The 19,700-nt window shown below is 43.7% G+C and overlaps 2 protein-coding genes across 5 annotated transcripts; one reads left to right on the top strand and one right to left on the bottom strand.

The window, feature by feature from the left end:
* Nucleotides 1–51: 51 nt before the first annotated feature.
* Nucleotides 52–6,088, bottom strand: notchl (notch receptor, like). Of its 3 annotated transcripts, none has more exons than XM_029739376.1 (11): nucleotides 5,748–6,088; nucleotides 4,546–4,696; nucleotides 3,904–4,236; nucleotides 3,567–3,796; nucleotides 3,077–3,410; nucleotides 2,657–2,796; nucleotides 2,445–2,506; nucleotides 2,202–2,331; nucleotides 1,391–1,488; nucleotides 871–1,202; nucleotides 52–755 (listed from the first exon to the last, which is right to left on the bottom strand). In XM_029739376.1, exons 1-11 carry the CDS (start codon nucleotides 5,800–5,802, stop codon nucleotides 233–235), a joined length of 2,388 nt encoding a protein of 795 aa, XP_029595236.1. In that variant the 5' UTR covers nucleotides 5,803–6,088; the 3' UTR covers nucleotides 52–232. The 3 variants fall into 3 exon arrangements, with proteins under 3 accessions (XP_029595236.1, XP_029595219.1, XP_029595230.1); XM_029739359.1 differs by having other exon boundaries at nucleotides 2,445–2,518; nucleotides 5,748–6,087; XM_029739370.1 differs by having other exon boundaries at nucleotides 2,445–2,518; nucleotides 4,546–4,693; nucleotides 5,748–6,087.
* Nucleotides 6,089–7,215: 1,127 nt separating this feature from the next.
* tap1 (transporter 1, ATP-binding cassette, sub-family B (MDR/TAP)) lies at nucleotides 7,216–19,432 on the top strand. 2 transcript variants are annotated; one of them, XM_029739342.1, is made up of 12 exons: nucleotides 7,216–7,438; nucleotides 7,898–8,227; nucleotides 8,328–8,635; nucleotides 8,824–8,954; nucleotides 15,988–16,193; nucleotides 16,514–16,711; nucleotides 16,982–17,110; nucleotides 17,369–17,557; nucleotides 17,655–17,828; nucleotides 17,993–18,152; nucleotides 18,377–18,513; nucleotides 18,735–18,962. In XM_029739342.1, the coding sequence occupies exons 2-12, from the start codon at nucleotides 7,910–7,912 to the stop codon at nucleotides 18,960–18,962; spliced, it is 2,178 nt and encodes a 725-aa protein (XP_029595202.1). In that variant the 5' UTR covers nucleotides 7,216–7,438; nucleotides 7,898–7,909. The 2 variants fall into 2 exon arrangements, with proteins under 2 accessions (XP_029595202.1, XP_029595207.1); XM_029739347.1 differs by lacking the exon at nucleotides 7,216–7,438 and having other exon boundaries at nucleotides 7,910–8,227; nucleotides 18,735–19,432.
* The last annotated feature ends 268 nt before the right edge of the window (nucleotides 19,433–19,700 follow it).

The following is a 19,700-nucleotide window of genomic DNA, read 5'->3' as shown; positions in this document are numbered from 1 at the left end:
GGTCACCTCCTAATATGGCAGAAGAAGAAAAAATGGAACATTATTAGTTTATTGATTTAGATATTTAGAGTAAATTAAGTTACTCATTTATTGACTGAGTTTATTTCCCGTCTGTCAATCTACTGTTATTTAGGGGCAATGGGCCTTTTACAGAAAATGTAAACAGCACATGATTGACATGATGGTATTTGGGGTAATTTCAGCATGATATCTCACAGCAGAGCCCTCTCCCTTACAAAGCTGTTTGGTTAGAGTCAGGCATGTGGTTATTTAGCTTCTCACTTCGGGCTTTCTGGTCTGCCTTTTTAAAACTCGCTGCCTCAATCTCTGGCGCTGCCCTGCTGGGGTTGTCGCTACTATCCACTATTGATCTGCGATCTGATTGGGTGGGAGCATCTGTAGGAGGGACTACGGTCACTCTTTCTATGGGCTCATTGGCTATTTTCTCTGATAAGGCAACATATGTCGGTTCGGGCTGCTGTGAACTGGAGCGACGCTGCAGTGCATTCTGGGTACAGGAGAAGGACCGCTGTCGAGGAGCAGGCTGGGGTAACAGGAAGTGCGGCGTCGCTGCTCTCGGGACTTCCTGGGGCATTTCGCGATCTTCGTCCTCTGAGGTAATCTCCTGCAGAGTGCTGATTGGCCGTGGTGGACGCCCCATGATTCTTGGGGTAACCAATGCGGTCGCTGATTGGTTGAGCTGTGGCCGCCAGTTCTGAGGAGAAGGGCACTGCACTCTGCCCATTGACCAATCACTGTCAAAAGAAGAGGGAGATCATACGAGTAGGCAGTGATGAATTTGCCTTATCAAGATGAGTAAATTGCTAAATGTTATTGTGAGTAGATGTGCCAAATGCCACAAGACTTTACCTTGGTGGAGGCGAAGACATATCCCAATGCCCTATGACACCAGAGAAGGAGGCACTTCTCCCAGGGAGCCCAGGGGAATTCACCCATTGGCTATACAGCAAGGCACGCTCATCCCACAGCATATCATTGGCTTGCTCCATAGGAATATGCCCTCTCTGAACCCTGTGAGCCAATAGGAGCTCCAGGACTTGATGATGCATGCCCTCTCGGGCAACATCCAGTGCCCGGCGTCCTCTCCGATCAGACAGATCCTGATTGGCCCCGTTCAGGAGCAGGAACCGAGCGGTGTCGTAGCAACCATGGAGGGCGGAGAGGAACAGAGCAGTCTCACCCTATCAGATAATGGGAGTGGTATATATCAGAGAATGGGAGTGTCAAAGCAATAATATTAGAGTACCCTAAAGTTGAACCATTCTACGCAGATTTAACTGAACATAGTTTCTTCAAAGTTCCTCTTCCTAAATCTTCATACAAGTATGTGAAGAATCATAAAAGCAGAGGCTTCTGCTGGCCTTGGTACCTTGTTGTCCTGTAGGTCCACCGCAGCACCGTAGCGAGTGAGGGTTCTTGTCAAGGAGAGGTGGTTAACTGAGCATGCCCAGTGGAGGGCTGATCTCCCTGGGAGAGAGAGTGTATTTCAAGTGGAGGAAGGTGAGGGAAGGAAGGTGGGAGTTCAGTACAGAAAGAGAGGGAGTAAGTCAGCCAGTGAACAAACATTATACAACAGAGTCAAGCCCAAAGGGTGAAAGATGGGGAAGAGGGTGATTTTGAAAGGGAGGAAATGAGAATGAAAATGATGGTGAGGGACTAGGGAATCAGCCCGAGAGGGAGAGAGCGAGAGATAGTGTGAGAGAGAGAGAGAGAGAAGAGCAATGAAGGTTAATATGGTACATCCACACTGCCTGGGCACTAGGGCACATTAACTTCTGTATCAGTTTGAGAGGGAGGCAGCAGGGGTGCTGTAGAGAGGAATGGAAGGGAAGAGTGGGAAGCCATGGAGGTTTTACCAGAACAGAAGTGAAGAGAAGGGACACATGGGGAGGACCAGAGAGAGATGAGGTCAGTTACACTGGTTACTCAACCCCTCAAAGTAATACAATATAGTAATATGTATGTGAGGCAGTGTGTTTATAAGCTCGTTATTACACCCATGGAAGCTACATAACATTTATGGACATTTGTTCCATGCAATATTGATTTTTAAAATACATTTGCACAATAATCCTCCCATGACACTCTACAGGGAAGTTCCGTTTACTTGGTTTATTTTACCGTCTCGCCTACATTTTGGTTAATAATGTAATTGGGAAATTGGGAGAGTAAAGTGATACCAGTGTGGTCTGTGTTGTTGACCGGCACCCCAGCTCGTAGCAGCTCCAGTACCACACGGTCAAGCCCACTCCGGACCGCACGAATCAGGACCACTGACCCATCTGGACCACACCATTGAACCGAAGCAGACTGTCAAAATAATGTTTGGTACGCTCAAAATATAATACTGTAAATAATAACCAGTGTTATCTACAATTTAAACAAACATATTGACATTTATGTAGAATATTTATGAAACTCACTTGATTGGGTGTTCTGTGATGTGGCGACGGGACAGCATTTCTCTCCCGTCCTCTTGGGGGAGCTAAAAGTGGAGCTGAAAGTCAATTTAGTTACATGCTTAGTTACGTTGTGCAAACCGTAAATGATTCTGTGACACATGAATGTAAAGGAATAATGAATCATTTTACAAGCCTATTGATACAGTATGTTAACCGTGATCAGGTGATCTTACGTTGTATGGGGGATTGTGGGGGGCTGCGGTAGTGCTTCTGCTCTTGCGTTCGGTGGTCACAGATGGACCTGTTGATGTCCTCCATAGAACTCTGGGTAAAGTCAGTGTCACTTCCAATATCCAGGTCCTTTTTCAGGGGCCTGAAATCATACGTTTATGCTCTGAATAGCAGTACTTTGTGCAGACTTAGTGATATGACAACAGTATCACTAATATTGTGTAAAATAGAGGTAGTCCAACACAACAGTTTTATCTTACAGACAGAGTAAAACTTCAGTTAGTTTAAAGTGACCCTAATGGAAACAACTGAAAGCCATACAACCCATTACAATGAAGCAAACTGTTATCTGATGACAGCACTGTTGATTTACTAGAATGAACATCCTCTAACTTCTCCCATAATCATTCATCTTCGCTCACCGCAGTCGAAGGGCATCCTCCCCCAGTGGCTCTCTGCGTCTTTTCTTCTCAGCCTCCTTTGCTTTCTTCTTCTTTATCCCATTCCTGTCTTTCTCTCTCCCTGTCCTGCCCCTCTGCTCTCGGTGGGGTGCGTGCTGTGCCCATGCCTTGGCCACATTGGCTCCGCTGTCATTCTCAGTGACAGTGGATCTGTGCCTAACCCTCTCTCCTCCTCCCTCCCTCTCCGCTCGTCGTCGTCTCACCCTTCTGATCACCAAGACAACCATCAACACCAAAGCCAGTACCAGGCCCGTTGCCACTCCGATCACAGCCCATAGCCATGGAGGTGTTGCTCCTGTGTGGAGAAGGGGGGCAGAGATATTAGGTGGTACTCACATTTACACACACACACACACACACACACACACACACACACACACACACACACACACACACACACACACACACACACACACACACACATACACACACTATGTAACAGGATACATACCATCATTAGTGTCCTCTTTTTCCTCAACTGGGTCCTCCTCTCTCCCTCCTATTTCCTCCCCAACCCCTCTTACACTAATAATGGCCTTTAATTCTGGGTGAGAGGGGACCGACACATGAGTCGAGGACGTAGCAGCCCGTAGGAAGTTAGCTGCTTCGATGGCGTATGGGAAACAGGTAGAAGGAAGACGGGAGCACGGCCTGTTATCCACTTGCAGGAATAGGAGAGAGCTGTTTTAGAGAGATGGGGAGTGAGGACATTGATGGGATGTTAACAAAAGAGACTAGGTTAAGGTAAAAAATTAGGGGAAGCAAAATCATAATCTCTTTATAGTTACCCATTTGAGTCATCCGAAGAAGCTTGAGCCAGCAGGTCTTCGAGCTGCTGGGGATTAAAGGTGAAGAGGTCCTTGCTGGGGTCAAGGGGCACCGTGCCGCGCAGTTTGAGGGGCGTCTGCAGGAGGGTGCTGAGGGCCCAGAGAAGGGAACTGTTGGAAAATGTGCCGTGTTGCAGGGGGACGTAGGTGTGCAGGAGCAGGGTACCCTTAGCCCACAGAGGGATGCGGTGCCTGTGACAGTCACTCCCGTCCCAGCCACAGGCGGCGCTTTCACAGCCCTGGTCACAGTAAGAGTTGGCATAGTGGTCTCGGCAGTAGTGGATGTGGCCTGAACTGAGAGGGGGGATATTTGGAAGGATGCAGAGAAATCGTGAACCCCAGCTGAAACATCTGGATGTATACAAAAAGGAAAGTGAAAGACAAGGGTGGGTTTCATTCCAGGAAAATATTCTCTCCCCTCTGCTCTTATTCACTCCCCTCACCATGAATATGAGACTACTGGGTAAGAGTAAGTCACCATATTGCTTTCACATATCCAGTCCTATCAGATCCATGAAGGAGGGTGAACAAAGGGAAGAGGGGATGGAACATCTTCCTGGAATGAAATGCAGCCCAGATCTCCCTGCTGCTACAGTGTCTTACTTGCAGCGTCCTTTGTCTCTCAGACAGTCGAACCCGTCTCTCAGACACTCGGGCTCGGTGCACTTTTTATCACATGACCCATCTCCAAACTTGGCCTTACACTGTCCGGACGGACACTGGGCCCAGGGGTCACCACCAGGAGACGCTGCTGCTACATGGGGAGGAATCACACACACACACACGCACACACACACACACACACACACACACACACACACACACACACACACACACACGCACACGCACACGCACACGCACACGCACACACACACAAAGGTTGGATTCCCACTTGATACTAATATACTAACTTAAACTGAATCACTTTGGATAAAAGCATCCATTAATTACAATACTGTATTACTATATCAAGCAAGAACCTGTGGTTTGACCTACATTTTCAAGCTGTGTATTGTGTAGGCCTAGGTGTATCTATCACCACCAAGCATTCATTGTTAACAATGCTTGGTACCGTGCCAGCCAGGCAGGCTATGAAAGGTGTGTCCTTGGCATGAACCATGAAACGGGAAATAAGTGGCCTGACACAAACAGGAAGTTTCCAGGAGAGGCGAATAGCAACAGGAAATGGAGTGGGCTGAGACTGGATGAAGGTCGGAGGTCGTCACCCTGGCGATGAGGAATGTAATGGAATGGAACAATGGGGAGGTTGGCAGGTGTGTGAGGGACAATAAAATCATAGCACAGGAGAGTTGGGATTAGACATGGTGTACTATATAGCAGTGAACATTCAAGGAAATGCAGTACAATCTTTGACTCTTATGCAAGCAAAGCACTTTTTGGTCAGTCATATCTTTAAATCAGTGACACATTCACGCAGCATCTTATAAAGTGATGATGAAAGGATGTGAGAGCAGTATATGTCAAGTACGTCACAGTATTTTCTCCTAATGATATATCCTCAGAAATCTGTAAAACATAGAAGTGAGAACATCAATGTAAAAAAAAAAACGTATGTTTTGTTGCTGGGAAGTATCAAAATAAAGAAAGTCGCATACTCCATGTATAAACTCCCATCAACTTAATGGGTATTTATCAACGTTTCGGCATCACTGTGCATTCCTCAGGGTTGCTAGGAAGTACCATGTAGGACTTCCTCTCTTTAGTCGATTACCTAGTAGAGACTCTACCTCACTCTCACAGGTATCAAACATATCAACAAGATAATAGCTGGAAGATGGACTCACCTCGACACCACCTGCTCAAACCCAACAGAACAGCCGTCCACAGCACCAGCATCATTGAGCCAGGCAGGTCCCAGAGAGGATGGAGACGGCAGTAGCCTACTCTCTCTCACTATCCTCCCAGCTGTACCAGTGCGGTTACTAGGTCCAATGCCTTGGTCCGGCTATAGCAGGTCCGGCAGGACTGTACTCCGCTACAGTGTTGTGGGGTTTCTCTCTGGGTCTCTTCTGGAGAACTTACTGTCTCACTGCGCTCCTGACCGCGTTCGCAATGGGACCATGTGCACAGTTTATATCTAAAGTGGTACACCCCAACTTCCAGTGCTGCTACCACCTACCTCCCTTTCTCTAATTATTTTTCAGAAGCAATGCGGAAATATGTGGACAACTTCCTGCCACTGTGTGGAAAACAATAGGAGCGGGGTGTGTGTGTGTGTGTGTGTGTGTGTGTGTGTGTGTGTGTGTGTGTGTGTGTGTGTGTGTGTGTGTGTGTGTGTGTGTGTGTGTGTGTGTGTGTGTGTGTGTGTGTGTGTGTGTGTGGTCTTTGTGTGAGTCTGCAGTCTGCTTTTCTACTGATTATAATGCCTCAGGATGTAATCTTTCAAATGAACCAGGCCTTATATTCATGAGGCAATCTAAGTCCCCCCTGTTCATGCAATCATATTAATTACGTTAAAAAAGGCAACACATGAATACAGGCCCTGGAGTAGGCCTGCATATATCACTTTTTTAACTTCCCATGCAGGAGCATGCTCTCTGCATTTAAAAAAAATCATCTTATCTACTGCAAACGACAAATAAAACTATTTCAAAATCACAAAGAAGAGATAATAACCTCCAGGAATGTGGTGGGTCTTAAAATAGACAGATATAGCTGCAGGCCCATATGTCATCTGTCTCAAATGAAAGGATGGATCCAGGAACAGGAAACTATGAGTTTCTGCTTTCATCCTTAACCTCATCAATTGTGCCAAGACAAGAAACAGCCTCACAGCAGGTGGTACAACAAAGATTGTGTGCCTTTTCAAGTTTGGGGGGGGGGGTCTATTTCAGGCTAAGACATACTACTTACTCATTATCTGGGCAAAAACCTAAAATCGTTTTTTTTTTTATATGATGAGTTTATATATATAAACATTAGGCTATTGTGCATTGTCGAGGGGAATATGCAATAGATGATCATGGAAATAATGTTTCAATGATGGTAGTGATAATGATTATGATTATCATTGTGTAGGTCATCAAGCTTTCCACACGATGTCGCTATTCTATATTAGATTCCTTTCAAGTTCAAAGGTGAATCAGCCAGTAAGTAATTTACTGTACAACATTTTCATATATATCAAGCCCTTACACAGCAATCACCTACTCGTTTCACATGAAGTATAGCATAGTATAATTAATCTAAAATCGGCATTTGCCAATGTCAAGAGGGGGCGGGTCATTCAAAAGGGACTTTCCAGTTTATTTACTTTCGGTTTCTATTATGAAGTACAATCATCAACTCGAACGTGGTGTCAAGTCCAGTCGCAGGCTACTGCTGCATAACTCGAATAATACGAATATTGCCCTTTATATGATATGAGTGTGTAACATAGAACATAAACTAGATCTATTCTTAATAGATATAGGCTATCGTTTCCTTGACATTCAGAAGAAATTGCAACCTCAATCGTAAGAGCCCACATGCAAACGTGAGTAGTCTATATTTTGAAAAAGCTATTTAAACTTGTTATATTGTGTTATATATTACAGCATGTATTGTAATGTGTTGTTACAATTCGTCATATCCATCAAGAAGCCTAAACAACTTTGAAATTCACCTAATTGAAAGTGAAAGTCAAAATGAAGCATAAGATAAGAGTTGAATACACACTCTAGCACCCAATGCTGTCCCTTATTAGTCGGTCAGCTGTTTTTCATTAAATGGTCACACTCCCTCCAATATTTTCAGATAATCTATGTCCCAGGGGGTTAATTGGGATTTTGTGCGAACTAATTCCCAAATTGCCACTTTTTCCATAATACGCTATAACAGATCTATGTGCACATTTCATGTTCCATATGCTATCCCACTTAGACCTCCTCAATTTAACCCCTGGATATGATGTTCCTCAACCTCATTATCCGTCTCTCCCAACCTCCTGTTCTAGAGCCTGTTCGGAATGCCGAAAATGAACTTCTCTCCGCTGCTCTTCCTGTGCATGGATGTGTGTGTGGTGCAGACAGTCCGCTTGGCCCAACTCTCCCCTCTTCTCCTCCACCATCCCCTCATCACCTTGTGGGGTGGAAGCCTGCTCCGTGCCGGCCTCCACCTCTTTCTCACCTTCACATTCCCTGGAAGTCCCCCATGGATGAGCAGCTTCGAGGGGCTCCAGAGCATAGGGGTCCTCTGCTTCCATTGCCCACTCTACATCAGCCTTCTCTGGGCATGTGGCCAGTCCATCCTGGGGCAGCTATGGGGATGGCATTCCTGGCAGGGGGTGGGTGACAAGTCTATATTGCTATAATTATGTTAATATATATACCCTTTTTGTTTTAAAAATTGACAAACCAAACAGACTAAAATCACTTGTTTTTCAGCTCCTTCAGGGCTACTGCGTAACAGTCGTAGCATGTTTGTACTGGACACGCTACGTCCCTTCTCTTCTTACCAAGCCCACCAAGGAACCACAGAAGAAGACTGGCGCCTCTCTAGAGAAGCTGATGGGATACATGAAGCCTTATATCATACGCTTTGGAGCCGTGCTGAGTCTTGTCGTCATCTCTTCCCTTGGTGAGATGGCTATTCCCCACTACACCGGTCGAATGACAGACTGGATTATGAATGAAGACGAGCCTGAAGCCTTTACTCACGCCATCATGGTCATGTCTCTGATTACAGGCGTGAGGTATAGTACAGCATATATCAATAATTGGTGATACGATACTCTCGAGTCCTTCCAATTGATGCTCAGTGTTTGATACTACTGTTAATTTGAAGGTTTCAAGTGTCCTAATCACTTCCACAGGGCATTTATTGTAATGATACTGTAGTAACGTGTTTATTTGCCCTCCTTCTCCCGTCTCTATCATTCAGTGCTGTGTGTGAGTTTGTGTGTGATCTCATCTACAACATCACCATGAGTCGTATACACACCTCCATCCAGGGCCTAGTCTTCCAGTCGGTGCTGAAGCAGGAGATTGCTTTCTTTGACAAAGCACAGACAGGTGAGTCACATCTCATTGCAATCTACAGGTAACTGCCTAAATAAATTAAACACCAACATAAAGTGTCTTAATAGGGCGTTGGGCCACAACTAGCCACTAGGATAGCTTCAATGTACCCTGGCATAGATTCTACAAGTGTCTGGAACTTTATTGGAGGGATTGGCACCATTCTTCCACGAGAAATTCCATAATTTCTTATAGGGATGCACCGATATGACATTTTTGGCCGATACCGATATCCGATATTTTCCTTACCAAAAGAAACCCCGATACCGATAACCGATATTTAACATTTTAGCAGCCTTTTAAGCATTCTAGTACAGTTAAAATAGTTGAAACCAAGTGTCATATGTTCATTTGTTCAGTTAGGAACAGATTGTTTAATAACTTGTAAATTAGAAAAATGACACATCCATGAATGTATTTTATCGCACAACAGATATTCATGACACAAATATTTTAGCTGCCCCGCATTACAAAGATGGTTAAGTTGTTGGTGGCTCTTCTTACTATCCAGTCTTGGAGAAACTTAAATGCTTTGAAAGAAATATTGGTTTAAACTAAAATGCAGTTAATAATTTTAGATTTAACTGCTTGAAGAAATGACTGTCTCTAGGCTGTCATAAACTGCTATAAATGGCACAACTTAAACTTCAAATGTGCTCAACTGACTTGACTAGTAAAATGAGAACAAATGTACACCACATCATCTCATCTTTCATTTAGGAAATAAAAACAAAAATACACAACTGCTTTGTTTTAAATTAAATTAAAATGTTGACCGATACCAGCCATGAATGAACAACAGAAAGCAATTGGGCTTAGTAAATATTTTTCCAGTGACTCTAGATGGCTGGGTTACAATATGACTGCCCATTTACAATTTTAACATTTGGGGGAGGTTTTTCTTCACAAAGAGAACCTGCTCGGCTTTGTCACAAGAGAGTCGTTTCTTTTATCGTCTACAATGTGTGAAGCTGCACTGAAAAGGCGCTTACTGTCCACACTAGTACAGGGAGCACCAAGATACTTGCGCGCAGCTTTAGCTAGGATGGGGAAACGGGGCTTGTTACTTCTCCAGTGTCCAAGTGCATCTTCATTCCTGGGAATAGTAGGTTCTGTCAGGCAAATGTTGGCCGATGTAGTAACAGAAGATGAAAATCCAATGCGTCTCTCTCTCTCTCTCTCTCTCACACACACACACACACGCACTCACGCACGCACGCACACACACCAAAAAGTTATTTTGTTGGCATTTACGTATGTCCTCATTACCAGTAAACTATAATCAAAACCTATTTCTTTCACTTACTTGCTGTGCTTTTTCGTTGTTCATTTGTTCAGTCGTTTCATTCTCAACCATGATTTCATCACACATCACACACAGTTTCAGCCCTGTCTGTCCGTGGCCTCTTCTGTTGTGGGTCCTCTTCTTTGGTGCGCACTGTCACTGTGTCCGTTTCCATCTTGTCCATCTGTGTCGGTAACATTTCATGTAAACCCTGTTTCTTGTCTGCATCGAAGTAGTGGTCCTTGTACCTAGCATCGAGCATGTTGGCGACACAGTAAAGAGGCTCAGAGAGAATGCCACCAAATCGCTTGTTCACAGCGTCCAGTAGAGTATTTTTGAAAGTTTTAACCCCACTGTCTGTGTCGGAATTTCTGTTGAGCAGGCGTTTCAATGCCATGACAGAGGGTATAACGTCTGCTGCAGATACAGTTGAAGAACTTATTTCTCGAGTCAGTGGTTCGAATGGAGCTAGGAGTGTGTTCATGTTTTCAATGAGAGTTCACTGGTTCATACTGATTGCTGCAGGTAACTCATAGACAGCTGCATACATGCCAAGAACTCGTTTTTGTTCCAGCAGGCTCTCCATCATGTAAAAAGTACTGTTCCATCTGGTGGAAACGCCTTGCTTAAGCCTTTTCGTATTCACTCCAAGCTGCTCCTGAATTACTTGCAGGTATGCTAGCTGTGAGCGTTTAAAATGACCCACTATCTTCCTACCTGTTGCCACTGTGTCAGAAATGCTGCGTTGGGCCAAAACACCTTCGTTCACAGCCAGTTGCAACATGTGTTCAATGCATGGCAAACTGGCGACTCCGCATTCTTCCAAAGCCTTTGTCATGTTACGTGCATTATCACGTAGCACAGCGTGTACTTTGTTCTTGGGGATTTTCCAAGTTTCAAACATTTTCTCAAATGCCATTGAAATGGCAGCAGCGGGATGAGAACCAGCACATTCTTGAGCATGCAATATGGCTTTCCTCAATACTAAATCCTCATCGACCCACTGTGCTGTCAGACTCAGCATGCTCATGGGGCTGACGTCGCTGGTACAAATGCCAGTTGTGAAGCTAATAGCAGCGACGCCCATAGCAAGTTGCTCGTGGATGTGCGATTCAACAATACTGTGTAATTCCGGTAGGGCAACATCTAAAAAATAGCGTCTACTTGGTAGTGTGTACCGGGGCTCGAGGTGCTCGACCAGTCGGTGAAAGCCAACATCATCCACAACAGAGAACGGTTGATTATCAAGGGCAATGAATTCCATTATCTTAGCATTACTGGATTTAGCCTTTGAGTTGTCTCGCTGAAATTTCCTTACTCTTTCAAATGACTGCTCGACTTTATCTTTTTTTTCTGCTTTTGTTCCAAGTAGTCGCTGAACGTCTGGGGGAGATGCACTTTCAAATTAGTAATTAGGTTTGTGGTATTAAAAGATTTCACTTTCTCCCCTCCTCGGGAAATAATAGCAGCACAAACGTTGCATATAGCCTTTTTGTTATCTACCTTTGAAACGTCAAAATAGATTCACACCGCAGACATTGTGGCCTAGGTTAGGAATGCTGTGTTGAACATGTAGCGTTGTATTTTTCGTGCCATCATTATGTCACCTACCTACGTTATGTAGGTATGCACTTCAGCTTCAGACTACCAGAGGCAGAGGGGACCGTTCACACGGTCCCAGAACCCACGGGACTGAGTGTCTTTAATTTATCAAGCAAGATATTGAGCCCTGCCCATGTCTCTTTGCTCAATAAAGGGTTATCTTTTGTGCCTACAACACAGTGTAACGATTTTGACGTTAAGGTAGACATGTTTAAGTTTTTTAGAAACATCCGTTTAAGGGAATACTTTAGCTCCCCCAATCCTGATACTTCTATTGAACCAGTAGGTTACTTACCTGTACATACTCCGACTCCTTTTAGAAGCAAGAGTTATTTTGTACCTCCAGCCAATCGCAATCACTCTATTGAGACATATTGCAGACTTGTTGAAAAAGATGTTGCTCATCTCCTTAAGAATAAACAGGACTTCAAATCTTTCCATAATTTATCTAAGGATGAAAAAAAAGCTTTGCTTGATTTACAATCTGATACGTCAGTCCTTATTCGTCCTGCTGATAAGGGTGGGTCGGTGGTACTCATGGATAGGACAACTTATGTAAATGAGTGTCATAGACAGCTACTTGACAACACCTTTTACAAGAAACTCAGAAGTGACCCTACTTCCCAATTTCAGAATACTATCTTTTCTGTCCTAGATGGTTATTTAAATTCTGGTCAGATAACCAAAAAAGAATATGACTTTCTGGCCATCCAACACCCTAAAATTGCCACTTTCTATACTTTGCCGAAATCACACAAGAACGTTACAAACCCTCCAGGGCGCCCTATTGTAGCGGGCATTGATGCAGTAACGACCCCTCTATCTACTTTTGTTGACTTTTTTATTAGACCACTCGCAGAACAGCTCCCCTCCTTTGTAAAGGACACCAGCAGTATGATCTCAGAACAGCTCCCCTCCTTTGTAAAGGACACCAGCAGTATGATCTCAGAACAGCTCCCCTCCTTTGTAAAGGACACCAGCAGTATGATCTCAGAACAGCTCCCCTCCTTTGTAAAGGACACCAGCAGTATGATCTCAGAACAGCTCCCCTCCTTTGTAAAGGACACCAGCAGTATGATCTCAGAACAGCTCCCCTCCTTTGTAAAGGACACCAGCAGTATGATCTCTATCATTGAATCTCTTGATCCTCTGCCTGAGAATACCTTGTTAGTTACTTTTGATGTTGAGTCGTTATACACAAATATTCCGCATGAGGGCGGTATTGAAGCCATAGAACATTTTCTTCTGCAATGTGACCCTAATGAGCTACCTTCCAGTGCCTGCATTGTAACGTTGGCTGAAATAGTACTCACACACAACTACTTCATGTTTCTAAATGATTTCTTTATTCAGACGAAGGGTACTGCTATGGGATCTCCCATGGCTCCTAACTATGCTAATTTGTATGTGGGTTACATGGAGAAACAATCCATTTTTAACCCTCTCAAAAATGTTTTCTTGCCTAACATCATTATTTGGAAACAGTATATTGACGATATTTTTGTTCTATGGAGGGGTGATGCAGAACTGCTCAAGTCTTTTTATGCTTTTCTTAACTCCAGTTCTGAACATTTGAGATTTACTATGCAATCTGATACACGTCAAATCAGTTTTCTTGATCTTCTGATCTTGTGTGAAGATAATGTTTTATACACTGATCTTTACAGGAAACCTACTGATCGTAACAGTTTGTTGAGGGCTGACAGTTGTCACCCACTTCCCTTGAAAAATAGTTTGCCCTACAGCCAATTCTGTCGAATCAAAAGAATTTGCATTAAACAATCAGATTTCGACAGAAATATGGCTGAGACTAAGGATAAGTTCAAGGAGAGGGGGTACAACAATGATCAGATTAATATTGCCATTGAGAAAATTCAAAACGAGACATGACCTTTTTCAAGGTCAGTCTCGCAAAAAGACGCATTCATGCGTTCTTACTACCCGCTATTCAAAGTGCTCTGAACAAATTAAAGGAATCGTTCACAAACATTGGCACATTCTGAAATATGATGATAGTCTTGGTAATGTGTTTTCTGATCTTCCCCTGGTCGTATTCTCGCGGGGCAGAAATCTCAGAGACCAATTGGTACACTCTGATTTACCACCCCAAGATATTCCTGAACAACGCCTATTTGCGCCCATACTGGATGGAAATTACAAGTGTAATGGCTGTGCTCAATGCAATGGCACTTACAAATGTAGATCCTTCAAACACCCCCAAACAGGGAAATCTATCCCAATTAAAGGTGTTATTACGTGTTCCACTAAGGCAGTTATTTACCTTATAACTTGTCCCTGTGGTAAAAATTATGTGGGTAAAACAAAGCGTGAATTAAAAGTACGTATCTCAGAGCACCGTAGCACCATTAGGTGCAAAAACCTGACTTACCCAGTTGCGGCCCACTTTTTGGAGGCAGGCCATTCGATTTCGTCTCTGCGTTATATTGGCATTGAACATGTCACCCTCCCGAGGAGAGGGGGTGACCTTGATAATTTATTGTTAAAACGAGAGGCTGCCTGGATCTTTAATTTAAAGACACTTGCTCCCTTCGGTCTCAACATAGACTTTGATCTGAAGCCATTCTTGTGATTATTGTGATTTTGCCATTGTAATTGTTTGTTAGATACTTTTTAGACTACAAATGCTATGATCATATGTTATCCATTTGTTTGTCTTTTTGTATGTTCCTTGTATACCATTTTTTTAATATTTCAGTTAACCAATGATATTAGGCCATACTTGGCCATGATTACAAACACCTGTGTGTCTCTTGACACTATATAAATGACTCATCTCTCAGTGTTTGTGATGATACCCTGATGAAGACAGCTTAGCTGTCGAAACGTTGGTTATTAAAATTTTTGCATCTGAGCTCTTAGAGTGTGCGGCTTTCCTCTATTTTCTAATGCACTTCAGCTTTGACATCGGCGTTAAACTAGACATCGGGCCGATGTCGATGTTGGCATTTTTGGCTAAAATCGGCCAATTCCGATATTCTCACCGATATATCGTGCATCCCTAATTTCTTGTTTTGTTGGTGGTGGTGGAAAACGCTGTCTTATGCGTGCCCAATTTGGTTGAGATCTGGTGACTGAGACACACACATACCCTTTAAACCTTCTATGCTCTTTGAGACCCCTCTTTCAAAGTCACTGAGATCTCTTCTTCTAGCCATGGTAGCCAAAATAATGGGCAGCTGGACATATTTATACATTTACATTTTTACATTTAAGTCATTTAGCAGACATACATGACCCTAAGCATGATGGGATGTTCATTGCTTAATTAACTCAGGAACCACACCTGTGTGGAAGCACCTGCTTTCAATATACTATGTATCCCTCATTTACTCAAGTGATTTCTTGATTTTGATCAGGTTTGAAGGTAAGACCCAGATGCAGACTGTGTCAGAGGATCAATGTTTATTACAGCAACAGGGCAGGCAAACGACAGGTCAAGGCAGGCTGGGGTCGATAACCAGAGTAGTGGGGGAAAGGTACAGGACGGCAGGCAGGCTCACGCAGATGTTGGTAGTCTAGAGGTGGGGCAAAGGTACAGGATGGTAGTCAGGGTCAGGGACAGGCAGAGTGGTCCGGCAGGCAGAGACCAGACAGGCAAGGGTCAAAACCAGGAGGGCGCGAAAAAGAAAGACTGGGGAAAAGCAGGAGCTGAGACAAAAAACGCTGGTTGACTTGACAAACAAGATGAACTGGCAACAGACAAACAGAGAACAGGTATAAATACACAGGGGATAATGTGGAAGAGGGGCGACACCTGGAGGGGGGTGGAGACAATCACAAAGACAGGTAAAACAGATCAGGGTGTGACAATTTTGGCAGTTACCTGTACTTCACCTTTCTTAAATATATTTTTTTATACAGTTGCTGGGTTACTAATTGATTACGCTAACTGATAAACACATACTGTATGTCCAAAGGATATACCCTAGGTATTTTGAAGTGAAAAGGAGAGTATCTTAATAAACACAAGTGATCATGTCAAGAGTATTGTGCAGGTATTTCTTCAAAGTGAAGAGGATACCTTTATGCTATATATTTATGCTTTACGCTACATATATGATATATATTTGCACACTGTCCCCTCCAAGGGGCTAACTTAACCTATGACCTTTGTTCCAGGTGACCTTGTGTCACGCATCACCACGGACACCAACGACATGAGTGAGTCTCTGAGTGAGAAGTTGAGTCTGCTGATGTGGTACTTCATGCGGGTCACTTTCCTCTTCCTCTTCATGCTCAATCTCTCCTGGAAGCTGTCACTCTTCACCGCTATGGGGCTTCCTATCATCTGGGTCATACCAAAGATATCCGGCAAGTGGTACCAGGTACAGGAAATCAGACCTTTTCTAACGTATTGTAGTGGCCTGGTCCCAGATCTGTTTGTGTCTTCTTGACAAAATGTACGGGGTGACAATGACAATAAGAGTTGGCTAGACAGCATAAACAGATCTGGGACAAGGCAATAGTGGGGGTAGTTTTGTGAACTACTGAACCCTCCCATGAGTAACCTTGTCTGAGAGTTGCAGTTTCGTGTTTGCATACATCTTGATTCTACAAGTTACAGTCACCAAAAATAGCACTACAGAGCAGACAGAACGTTACCTGGCCAATCAGAAGGTAACTGTGAATATTGTTTTTGTCCCAGGAGCTCGGTGCGAAGGTTCAAAAGTCACTAGCCCAGGCCAATGACGTTGCCACGGAGACCTTCTCCTCTATGAAGACAGTACGCAGCTTTGCCAACGAGGAGGGTGAGACGGAGCGCTACAGGAAGAGGCTGGAGAAAACCTACTCTCTGAATAAAGAGGAAGCAGCAGCCTACGCAGCCTCAACCTGGACCAATAGTGTGAGTCTCAGCTTCAATTGTAAACGGTCACAGGGTGAGAGCAATTTATCCAAATTCAGTTCCAAAGAGCTTGGATTGCACATTGACTCATGAGGGTACATGAATTTGTCTGTAATAAGGGCCCTGAGTTTTTCCTGGCCTTGTGAACTGACAAGGGAAAGCTCTGGGCAGTTGTTATAGACTATAACTACTGTAGGTCCCAGAGTTGTTCCTGGTTACATGATCTGGAAAACTCTGGGCCCTAGTCATAATCATCTGTCTCCCTCTCAGATGTCAAGCCTGTTCCTGAAGGTCAGTATCCTGTACTATGGCGGTAGTCTGGTGACAGGGGGGACCGTCAGCAGTGGGGACCTGGTGGCCTTTGTGCTCTACGAGCTCCAATTCTCCTCTGCTGTGGAGGTAAGGCGGTAGTCTACCGCCGAGATTAACAATCTCCATCCAATCTACCCGCAGCCATTTTATGTTTAATGCCTACTGCCAAATCCAAACAGACCTAAATGTACACGCCCTAACAAGGCACTGCCAAGTTGTTCTACAGTAAAATAGGGTTCAGAATGATTTATTAGTATCACAACATTTGAATCATAACTAGAGTTTTGAGTAGCAACATTTTGACAGTCACTTACTAGTGTTGCTTTTACACGTCCTGTCTGACAGGCCGTGATGTCGTATTACCCAAGTGTGATGAGGGCAATCGGTGGCTCTGAGAAGATATTTGAGTATGTGGACCGGCAGCCCCAGGTTCCTCCAGAAGGCACCCTCGCCCCACAGAATCTTGAGGGACATGTTCAGTTCAAGAATGTCACATTTACCTACCCTACCAGGGAAGATACACCTGTGCTCAAGGTATCTACAGTATATTCACAGTATACTGTATACACATATACTGGATATGAATTAAAATGACATATACATTAAATTACAATTTCTATTTATCTCTCAGGGCCTGTCTCTGGAACTGAGGCCTGGGCAGATCACTGCCTTGGTGGGGGCTTCTGGAGCAGGGAAAAGCACCTGTGTGAGCCTGCTGGAGAGGTTCTACCTGCCCCAGGAAGGCGAGATCCTATTGGATGGAGAGCCACTGCACAGCTACAAGAACCAATACCTACACGACAAGGTCATTATGAACAGCAATGGAAGCAATGTTACTCTTCTCCTAAGCTATATTAGTGCATAACATAATTAGCTACCAGCCTTTAAAGAAAAATACATGATCATAATGTTTGCCAAGAAGTTATTAACCAACAAAAATGCATTATCTAAATGAATAATTTCTCTCAGATCAGTGTGGTGAGTCAGGAGCCGGTGTTGTTTGCTCGTTCTGTCAAAGATAACATAAAATATGGCAGAGATGATGCCACTGATGAGGAGATATACCGGGCTGCTGAGCTGGCCAATGCCCACAAGTTCATCTCTGACCTGCCCAATGGCTATGATACAGGTATGTCCCAAAAGCTTCATTCATATTGACTTCATCCTGATAGGATTGGTAATATTGTTTCTTTGTTTAGTCCTTACTGATAGAAAGTTACACTTTTCTCTGCATAGCTTTGACTTTGAACTGTTAGTGCTTTTCCTTCCTTAAACTAGTGATGACATGATTGTGGTGGATGTGTGTTATCCAGCTCTACTGTTCATACTTAATTGTTGTTCTTTATTCCACAGATGCCGGGGAAAAGGGAGGCCAGGTTTCAGGAGGGCAGAAGCAACGCATTGCCATCGCCAGAGCTCTGATCAGAAAGCCTCGGATTCTAGTGCTGGACGATGCCACCAGTAACTTGGACACAGAGAGCGAGCATTTGGTAAGATAACTCTGAATCTTGTTATCTTTCACTGACAGGTCTATTTTTTGGGGGATTAACCAGTTTCTGTTGATCATTTACTCATAATATAACCCAATGGTGGCTGTTTCCTTCCCTAACATGAATACTTGATTTACAATGTATTGTAATCTCAGCTAATCTCTGACAGTTCAGTGGCTTTAATTCAAACATACTCGTCATGTTTCTCTCCATGTCCTTAGGTCCACCAAGCTCTGCTCAAGGACTCAAACCCCTGCTCAGTGCTGCTGATTGCTCATAAGCTGAGCACTGTGGAGAAGGCCAATCACATTGTCGTTCTTGAGGAGGGAAAGGTGCTAGAGGAGGGGAGCCATGTTGAGCTGCTGGAGAAAGGTGGAACCTATGCTGACCTGGTGAACAAGCAGAACACTGGCTTCCAGCGCAAAGAAGGGGAGGAGCTGAAAAACTAAAACAGAGGCTCCAATCCCATGACACTCCTCAATTTACACTGAAATCCCACTTCTGCCACCATCTCACATTTTCAACATTATTATCTACTAGTTCTACTGCATCACATATGCTTTGCAAATACTCTGAGATCATAGCATCAAACTTCAGTTAAATTATCTAAGTGATTTTGAGGTACTCAAAGAAAAAACTAATTACAATAACAGTCATGTAATATAAAAGGTTTCATGCAAAAAGCACATTTCTATGTTGAACTTTCTATTTGCACTATACTGCAACTTAAGTATTCTTAATGCCCCAAATGCCTTTTGTATTTATTTTTGTTGAATTGTTCTCCCACATTTGTGTTATAACTATGTAAATAGGGATCCCAGAGAATGTTGTTTTCTGTGTACATTGTCTTCAAGGCAGTACAATACATTAGCCGTTTTCTGTTCTGTGTTAATGACAATAAACATTCTGCTCTCTGAAATAAGTTCTTCATTTAGTATCTGAATGTGGGGGAATGGTTACATAATACCCGCAAGTTTGCAGTTGATCTGTATTACTGTGGGAAACCCCACATCTCCTGCTTTCACTTTTACTTTTCTTTGCTACAGGCCTAGATTATGATGCCAAAGCCGAATCGCATACAATGACCTCCAGCAATACTGTTACTGTTTAGAGGGTATTTCCAATGAAGGCAATAATGATGCTTAACACAGTGGCAGTTTCATAACAGTTGCAATAGCATAGTTTTA

The sequence above is a fragment of the Salmo trutta genome, chromosome 3 (genome assembly GCF_901001165.1).
Source record: "Salmo trutta chromosome 3, fSalTru1.1, whole genome shotgun sequence".
NCBI classification, from domain to species: Eukaryota; Metazoa; Chordata; class Actinopteri; order Salmoniformes; family Salmonidae; genus Salmo; species Salmo trutta.
The sequence above is the reverse complement of the archived record's forward strand: the minus strand, read 5'-3'. Positions and strand labels throughout refer to the sequence as shown.

Coding starts and splice junctions, on each gene's coding strand:
- notchl (XM_029739359.1), bottom strand. CDS start 5,802: ATGATGCTGGTGCTGTGGACGGCTGTTCTGTTGGGTTTGAGCAGGTGG. Junction 3,411..3,566: donor AAAAGAGGACACTAATGATG/GTATGTATCCTG, acceptor TTCTCCACACAG/GAGCAACACCTCCATGGCTA. Junction 1,203..1,390: donor TGGACCTACAGGACAACAAG/GTACCAAGGCCA, acceptor ATTATCTGATAG/GGTGAGACTGCTCTGTTCCT.
- tap1 (XM_029739347.1), top strand. CDS start 7,910: ATGCCGAAAATGAACTTCTCTCCGCTGCTCTTCCTGTGCATGGATGTG. Junction 8,228..8,327: donor GATGGCATTCCTGGCAGGGG/GTGGGTGACAAG, acceptor CTTGTTTTTCAG/CTCCTTCAGGGCTACTGCGT. Junction 8,636..8,823: donor TCTCTGATTACAGGCGTGAG/GTATAGTACAGC, acceptor TCTATCATTCAG/TGCTGTGTGTGAGTTTGTGT.